Genomic DNA, 9,665 nt, shown 5'->3' on the forward strand with positions numbered 1-9,665 from the left:
AAAATGCTAAAACGGCATTTTTCCATAAGATAATATGAAAAAATTGCCGCTTTGGCGATTTTTTTCATAAAAGAAATGAAAAAAAATGCCGTTTTGGCATTTTTCCATAAGATAATATGAACAAAGCCGCTTTGGCGATTTTTTTCATAAAAGAAGTGAAAAAAAATGCCGTTTCGGCATTTTTCCATTAAATAAAATGAAAAAACGCCGTTTTGGCGATTTTTTTCATAAAAGAAGTGAAAAAAAATGCTAAAACGGCATTTTTCCATAAGATAATATGAAAAAATTGCCGCTTTGGCGATTTTTTTCATAAAAGAAATGAAAAAAAATGCCGTTTTGGCATTTTTCCATAAGATAATATGAAAAAAGCCGCTTTGGCGATTTTTTTCATAAAAGAAGTGAAAAAAAATGCCGTTTCGGCATTTTTCCATTAAATAAAATGAAAAAACGCCGTTTTGGCGATTTTTTTCATAAAAGAAGTGAAAAAAAATGCTAAAACGGCATTTTTCCATAAGATAATATGAAAAAATTGCCGCTTTGGCGATTTTTTTCATAAAAGAAATGAAAAAAAATGCCGTTTTGGCATTTTTCCATAAGATAATATGAAAAAAGCCGCTTTGGCGATTTTTTTCATAAAAGAAGTGAAAAAAAATGCCGTTTCGGCATTTTTCCATTAAATAAAATGAAAAAACGCCGTTTTGGCGATTTTTTTCATAAAAGAAGTGAAAAAAAATGCCGTTTCGGCATTTTTCCATTAAATAATATGAAAAACGCCGTTTTGGCGATTTTTTTCATAAAAGAAGTGAAAAAAAATGCCAAAACTGCATTTTTCCATAAGATAATATGAAAAAATGCCGCTTTGGCGATTTTTTTCATAAAAGAAATGAAAAAAAATGCCGAAACGGCATTTTTCCATTAAATAATATGAAAAAACGCCGTTTTGGCGATTTTTTTCATAAAAGAAGTGAAAAAAAAATGCCAAAACGACATTTTTCCATTAAATAATATGAAAAAATGCCGTTTTGGCGTTTTTTTTTTAATAATATTATATGAAAAAATGCTGAAACGTTTTTTCTACAATTTTTTTTATTTTTTTGCAATATTTTATGAAATTTTAATGATCAACAAAAAAATGAAATTATGCAAATATTGAATGATGCAACAATTTAACAGGGAATTTTAGTGGCACAGGAAGAGTTTTTGCGAAAAGTTGGCATTAGAAGTTTTTTTCATTTTCATTGTCATTGACATTGACATTGACATTGACATTGACATTGTCACTGACATTGACATTGTCATTGACATTTTTTTTTTTTTTTTTTTTTTTTTTTTTTTTTTTTACTGGTTAACGAAAAATTTATTTATTATAAAAAGAAACATTACAGCACGTGTCATTAGTTTGATAACAGTAATAGAATAAATCTACATAACAATAATACAAAACTAAACATCTAGAATATACTAAAAATTACTATATTCCTGATGAACCAGGATAACTAAACAAAAATAAGAAAAAATTAAAAAAATCAACCCATTTGGGCGAAAATAAAAGAAAATATTTAAAAAATAAAATAAAATAAAATAAAAGAAAAAATTATTTGAATAGTATACTGATTAACACGAACTATAAAATCCAAAGGTTCTATATTAAAATATATATTATTCAAAAGCCCTTCTACCTTTTGATAGACTTTATGATTAATATCTTTTTTAACTATATTTTTATCATAACTATAATGTTTTTTATCTTCTTTAGTAACACCTAAACTTATTTCTTTATCTTTTTGTAAATCACATCTATCAACCCAAATTTTATGTGTAGAATCAAAAACGAAATCTAAAAATTTAACTCCAGTTTCAAATATATGAACTTTAGTCATTTTAATTTCTTGTCGTAAGAAATCAGCTAATAATTTAGGAAATAAGCCTTTAATAATATCCACGAAAGTTAATTTATTATTATTAACTTTAACTTCCCCAAATGATTCGTTTATAAATAAGTCAATTATTTTAGCTTCATCGAAGGTATATATATCGTATTCTTTGATTTTTTCAATTAAACATATAATCGAATAATATATAATATTTCTCATTCTTTTACGATTTGAATAACAACGCCAAACATGTCCAAAAGTTTCTTTTTTACGCTCACAGACCGGACATTTCCAATCCTTATATATATCAAAATTAGTCAATTTTCTTTGTTCTACAGTTGGAATTTCTTCAATTAAATTCTTAATTTTATAACGACGTCGTTTAGTTGTGTGAAAATTAGTTTGTAAAACATTTTCATTTTCCTTTAAGAATTCAAAAGTAATTGCCCATTCTACGCTATCTATTGTATATTTTCGATTTCTTCGAAGATTAAAAAATTTTTCTAAATTTAAAATTTCATTATAATATCGTATGAAACGTCTAATCGGTTTTTCGATAATAATATTATTCCATGTAAGCATATATTCGATTTTATCGAGTTGAAAAAAATTAAAATTAACCGAATATACCCTATTTCTATCTGAATAACGACCTTTAATTTGTTGATCTAAAAAATTGTGATATAAATCATCGTCATGTGCTTTGATTTTAGTAATTTTTGGTATAATTATTTCATTTAAGTCTATAAATTGTCGAATTAATGCCCAAATATAAATGTTATTTTGTGTTTTTAGTAATTTACGTGTATTATAAATTTCAGTTTTGCATATAATATCATTAAAATAATTAAAAATAAATTCATTATCTGTAATTATCTCAACATTACTAATATTATGAACAATAATCAATGCGATTATAAAACTTGTCACTTCTGCTTTACTTGGAGAAATCCAATGTTCAATGTTAACGTAAAATTCATCAATTAATTTATGATCTTTATCGTAAAAATGTAAACCAGCTATACCATCAATATTCTCTGTTCCATTATTTATAACAGAACCATCTATATATACGAAAATTTGTTCTCCCAATTGTTGGATTAATTTGTAGTTGATGACGTTTAACTTTTCGATCGTTAAGTTCTTATTAAATTTTTCTTTTTTAACATATTTTTCTATACAATTATGCGTTGATTTTTGCATATTAGATTCAAAAATATTTAATCTAATATCATCTTGTTTAAAAAGCATTGGTTCTATAATAAAATTATGTTCATGCCATATATTTGACTCAATATGTGATTGAATAATATCTGGTACTATATATGAATCAGTTTCATGTATTATCATTGCATGTGAATGTAAATAATTTTCAAGAAAATAAACATCTTCTATTCTCAATTTAACTAAACAATTACTTTGCTTATGTATTCTTTCAAGGGGACCAAGGGTGCTTGTTTCATCCAAAAAACATCCTAAACATTTTTTTAAACCCATAAATAAGTCATCTGGATTATTAACCGTTATATAATGTTCCAATACTATATCGTTAGATCCCAAATTGTAATTTTTACCATAAACTAAAATTATATCGTTATGTAACTTCTTTTTTCCAAAAATAAAACCATTATTTATAGGTTCTGAGTCTAAATTCATTTTAGTTAAAATTGTTCCTTTTAAATTATGAGCAAAACTAGTGCCTATTTTATTCGTAGCTTCAATAGAAATTCGTCTCTTTATAACTTCATTGTTATCTAAAATACAATCTTCTATAATTTTCCAACTTTTTTCAATTAAAGATCTATTTGGACTAAAAAATTTTTTAAATCGTTTTCCCAAAATTTCTTTTAACGTTAATAAATTTTTTCCATCTAACGTTAAAATTTGATCGGCAAACATAATATTGAGTTTTTTTATTGATCTTAAATTTTTGAAATAAATTTCTTCAGGTAAAATATCTTTAATTAAAATATTCCCTCCAATTATTTCCATTTTATCTATCGTATCGTTAATAGCAATGCTAAAATTTTGAGTCTTTAACATTTTGATACACTCTAATATATAATGATTTTTTAATTGCGTCGTGAAAATTTTCTTATATCTAATAATATCTTTTTCTTGTAATGAATAAATAGGATTATCGTTTAAAAATAACAATTGTTGAAGATTATATAAACAAATTTTTGTGATCATTCCCAATTCATTTTTATCATTAATTTGCAAGATAAAATTAGTCGTTTTTGCTTGTAATTGATTATCCTCAATATTTTTAACATTAAACATTTCTTTTAAGTGAACTATTGAATTCGGTGTAGTTTTCATAAATTTTAACTTATGTTTAAATAAAATACGAAATTTAGCCATAATTTTGTTACATTCATATTCTGATAAAATAATTAGTTGTGCCCTATACTCAATTCTTGGAATGATTAAGACATTAAAGATAAAAGCCATTTGTTTATCTGTTAATTTTTTTCGTAAGATCATTGAATCGCAGCAATTATTAATTTCATTTTTAATTTGATCAATCACATGATTTCTTCGATTAAAAGCGTTGAACCACACTCCTAGTAATCTAATTGATCCTTTTTTACTAGTAGGTTTAATATTAACTATCGATTTTCCAAAACTCAAAAATAATGATTCTGGGATATATTTTTTTCTTAATAATAATTCTGATTTATCCTTATTGATTTTTATATCATTAAGATTATAAAAAGTGTCAGCAATTGATAAAATTTTTTCTAAATTTTCCTGGTTTCCAGCCATGAAATTTGTATCATCCATATACGCTAAACCTGGAAAGTTAAAATTAATCTTTTCTTCGACATTATCATAAATATTATTAACTTTAAAACCATCTATATCGTAACCTAGATTTGAATTCTTAATTTTTGTCAATAAAGGATCGTAGTAAATAATCCACAAGAGCGGTGAAATTATCTCCCCTTGATCAATCCCGCATTGCATATTAAAGGCGTCTGTTAAACCATAAGGTGTAAAAACTTTGTTTTTCCGTCCAAATGATAGACCTGTTAATAAATTAATTAATTCTACTGGAAATTTAATTCTTTTCATTGCTTTTTCAAGCATAAAAACATTAATCCGATCATAAGCCTTTGACATGTCAAGAGCAAGAATCCATAATTCTTTATCACGTTCGTTACTATGTTGAATTATCTCATTAATTATTCGTAATGGTTCAAAAGTTGAATTTAGGGGCAAGCCCGCGTATTGGTATCCTTGTAAAATTTGATGTTCTACCATTATCTTCGAGATACGTTTTGTAATTATTTTCATCATAACTTTTCTAGCTGTTTCCAATAACGTGATTGGCCTAGTATTATTTAATCTATACCCCCAAGGTTTCGGCTTTGGGATCGGATATATATTTGCTAGTTTCCAGTCATCAGGCATTATTTGATTACATAAAACATCATTTATAATATCTCTTAATAAATGATTAAATTCTGACGGAGCCTTTTTAATTTCATCATATGCAATTCCTGTTGGCCCCACTGCTTTTTTAATTGGTAAATCTTTGATTACGATATCCCATTCATCATCGGTTATTGGTTCAAGACAATTATTATAAATTAATTCATTAATTGATCTTATAGGTTCATATTCATCAGACCACTCTTGTAAATCATCTATTATACGATTTTTCGACCCTGCTGCATTTTGAAAATGATCTTTAGTTATGTCTTTGATTTTATTTTCATCAGTAACTAAAATACTGTTTCCATCTTCGTCATCAATTAAAACTCTATCTATAAAAATTTTTTTCATTTCATTTTCAGTAATATTATCAATCATTCTTCGTTGATTATCTGCCAAATCTGCACAACGTTTATCTATGGCTTCTTTAATTTTATCATTTTTTAGATTAAACATTTCCAATGAAAATTTTGAAAATAAAGTATCGTATATCTCATTTAATTCCTTAACATATTGACCTATTAAAAATCGACTTAATCTATGTTGTAATAAGAGATATGTTGAATTCACTTCATCTATTGAATGTCTTTTAACTAAATGTTTTAAATAATTATTGTAGTATTTCCAATTTAGAGCGAGTTTTTCAAAACTCAATTTCTTTTTAAATTTTCTTCTTAAATATACAATATATCGTAAATCTTTATATAATTGTGTATGTTGAAATGTTTTGTCACGGTCAACATTAACTATAATTTCTTTAGATCGAATATGTTGTTGTTTAATTTTCAATAAATTATTTTTAAAAAACGACCACTTTTCTTCAATCGAACCATTTAAATTAAAAGAAGTAGCAACCTTTTTTAAGTCATCTTGAAAATTTAAAAGATCTTTTTCTTCAGTATTATCAAAATCAAAAATATATCTAATTAAATTTACATTAGTCGTATTCATTTTTTTTGTCTGTAAAATCGGATAAATCAAATCTTCATTAATAAAATCAAAAGTTAATAAGGCATGATCCGTTTTAATTATATCTCTTATATTAATAATTTTTGCCTTCGATGTTTTCGTAAAAAGATTTTCTGATATCCATATATAATCAATTCTTGATTTGAAACGACCAAAGTAAGTCATTATATCTTTTGTATTGTCCATATCATAAGTTTCCTTATGAACATCCCATAAATTAAGATTTTCTAATTTCTGAAAAATTTTCAACATTTTTGGCACAGATTGTTTATTATCAAGTCGTTTTTTAAAGCTTCTATATTGTAAATTAAAATCACCACAACAAATGATTTCCATTTTTTTAGATTTAGCTAATTTAATCTGATTAATCACGTGTGTATTCATATTAATTTTATTGTTCATATCTACACCCGTACGATGATTAGCTAAATTATAAAATAATATTAGACGTAATTTTTTGTTGTTTTTAAAGGAAAAATCAACTATTAATATACGTCCATTAATTTTTTCTATATTGAATATGTGTTTTTCTAAATTATTTCGTATTATAAGCATAACTCCTTTTCCAATAGCATTTTTATTATCATTATGTGAAATAATTTTATATCCAGCTTTATCTGCGTTGAAAAAATAAATTTCTTTATCAGCTTTTTGTGTTTCTGTAATTCCCATTATATCGACACCATTTTTTTTTATATAGTCGAAAATATTGTTCAATTTATATTCTGTTAAGGTACATATATTAAGCACCGCTATTTTTGTAAAATATTTCTGATTATCGTGCTCATTAAACATATCTATATTATTGTTAATTTGATTCGGAATTGTATTGTCTTCTGAAATTTCCATGTTTGTTTTTTTCTTCTTTTTCTTTTTTCTTTTATAATTAATTAAATGTGGGGGTGGATTGTTAGAATAATTATTAATTAAATTGTTATTATTAGGTTGTACAATCATTAAGATTTAAAAAGTGGATTCGAACTGGTTGGCTGCATTGCTAGTACCCCCAATACTTGCAATTTTGTTTGTAGTAGAATCATTTTGTTCTTTATCAGAAAGTTGTCCAGTAAGTTTCGTGATCATATTGAACATATTATTTAATAAACTATCTTGTTTTTCTACTCTTGATTCTAAGTTAAGCACTAAGTTGTTGTCATCATTTTCACTTGAAGATGAGTCAGGTTTGGCACGCTTATTATTATCGTTAACAATTGGTAATTTGTCAGCCTTTTGTTGGAGACCTTTACGATTATTATTATTTTTAAAGGTTTCTTTAATTGAATTAATTTCTTTTCTAACTATATCATTTTCTTTTCTAAATTCGGTAATCATTGCATTTAAAGTAGTAAGTTGTTTTTTGATCTCTGATAAATCATTTTGTGAAGATGTATGTGTGTTGTTATTTGGCTCATGCATAGAGCCTCCTTTCCTAGTACCGCCTTGAATTGGGTTGTGGTTGTTGTCACTTATATCTTCTTCGTCACCCCAAGCTTGCATTTCTTCTTCACTAAAGGTATAAGTATTGTTATTACGTTGTCGGTTGATAATATTATTTTGATTCCAATGTCGTTGTCGATTATTAGGATATCTATTTCCCTTAGTAGCATCGGCGTATGAATTGAATTTAGATTTATTACGATTTTTAAACTGTTGGAGCAGTTGATTACGATTTAATTTATTTGAACGTTGTCGTAATTCCGTTTGACATTCCTTCGCTACATGTCCCGTATATCCGCATCTATGACAAGATTTGGTATCTAACGGGGACCATTCTAGTTGTTGACCTTCATATTCATATACATTATTGGTTGCAATACTAAAATCTTTATCATTTCGAAAATATACAAAAGCATATTTCATAGGTTTATATGTCACGGGGTTGCGTGGAATAAAGATAGACGCAGCGCTGGTTTCAGTAACCAATGGTTGTAAATCACGTGCACAAGTATTGAACGGTAAACCATTGATTTTTGCTGCAAATTGGAACCTTTCAGATTTTTTATCATCAGATAGCAAAACAGGTACCACTGAGAGACATTCTTTGAACGCCCATACACTCCATTGAGCATAAAAAGGTTGTACGCTAAGTTCGTCTTTGTAGGTTATAAAAGCTTGTCTGTATATACCTTTAAGTCGTGTAGTAATGCCATCTTCTTCTAATTCTCCATATCGACTAAAAACAGCCTTTAAATTATAATTTTCCATATATAACGGTATATTGAATACCTTGATAGTACGGCTTTCACGACTTTGAAAAAGTTGTTTTCGTTTTTCTTGTAAATTATCTACTTTCTTAAAGGAGTAAACGACATTATTTTCATCGCCATCGGTTGCACTAGGCATTTTAAAAGTCATATTACATAAGCTATTTAAATCGACTTCAGTGTTGACTTTAATACTAATCACGTGACAGTATTTTTGTTCTTGACTGGTATCATCAGTCATTTTAATTGGTTTCTTTTCTTCAAAAGTGGTAACGACGTCAATTTTTGATTTGATAATTTTAACAATATAATGACAAAATTGTGTACTTTTGGGCGCCTCCGGAATCGTACAAGTTGCTTTCCATGTGTTATGTTTAGATAAGACGATTGGTGAAGATTCGGCGTCAGCCATTTCTTTTTCAGGCAATTGATTATCGGCAGATGGATCAACAAAATGTGAGTCATCCTGCATCGACTGATCATCTTGATCTTGTGTGTTGATCTTTCGTAGTACATCTGAATGATCTTCATTAGCTTTTCCTTTGTTCGCAGTTGGTGTTGCAGAGGTTGATTGTGTCACAATAGGATCAACATTTTTCGGGGTCTCGGCAGGTTTGGTTTTCTTTTTTTGCTGCGTATTTTGTGGATTATAAGCAACGAAAGGGTCAAGTTCTTGTCGTTTGAAAGTCGCTTGTTGTTTTCTATTATATGGTAACCTTGCAGAAGCCGCTGCTTGGTGTTGTTGTTTTTTCTTCTTCTTGTTTTCTTGACGTAAGGTAGCTTTAGACTTAACTGTAGTAAACTCCTCGTCATTAGGAGTGAAAGTAAAATTATTCGAAGTATCTTGCGCAGAAGAAGTTGTACCAACAACTCCTTCCATAGTTTCTCCCTGCTCCTGGTTGTCTATACCCTTCTGGGCCGCACTACGAGTAGTCCTAGCTGAGGTGGACATACCGTTATATTTAACGAAATAAAATAATTATGAGAATATCGAAAAGAATTTTTCTAAGTTTTTCTTTGTAAAAAAAACGAAATGAAGGAACGGGAGAGAGTTACATTGTCATTGACATTGACATAAAGTTATATAAGATTAATCTGAGAGTTTTTTACCAAAAAGGAAATTTTTTTATAAAAAGGGAAATGATTTTCAATTTCAAGGCAATTCAGCAGGTGTTTT

The 9,665-nt window shown here is 27.2% G+C and overlaps 1 protein-coding gene across 1 annotated transcript; it reads right to left on the reverse strand.

The window, feature by feature from the left end:
- Positions 1-7,247: 7,247 nt before the first annotated feature.
- OCT59_003746 (uncharacterized protein) lies at positions 7,248-9,440 on the reverse strand (the record flags this gene model as incomplete). The annotated part of the gene is made up of 1 exon (XM_025324939.2): positions 7,248-9,440. One exon carries the CDS (start codon positions 9,438-9,440, stop codon positions 7,248-7,250), a length of 2,193 nt encoding a protein of 730 aa, XP_025183753.2.
- Between the last annotated feature and the right edge of the window lie 225 nt (positions 9,441-9,665).

Source organism: Rhizophagus irregularis, chromosome 12 (assembly GCF_026210795.1).
Source record: "Rhizophagus irregularis chromosome 12, complete sequence".
Lineage (NCBI taxonomy): Eukaryota > Fungi > Glomeromycota > Glomeromycetes > Glomerales > Glomeraceae > Rhizophagus > Rhizophagus irregularis.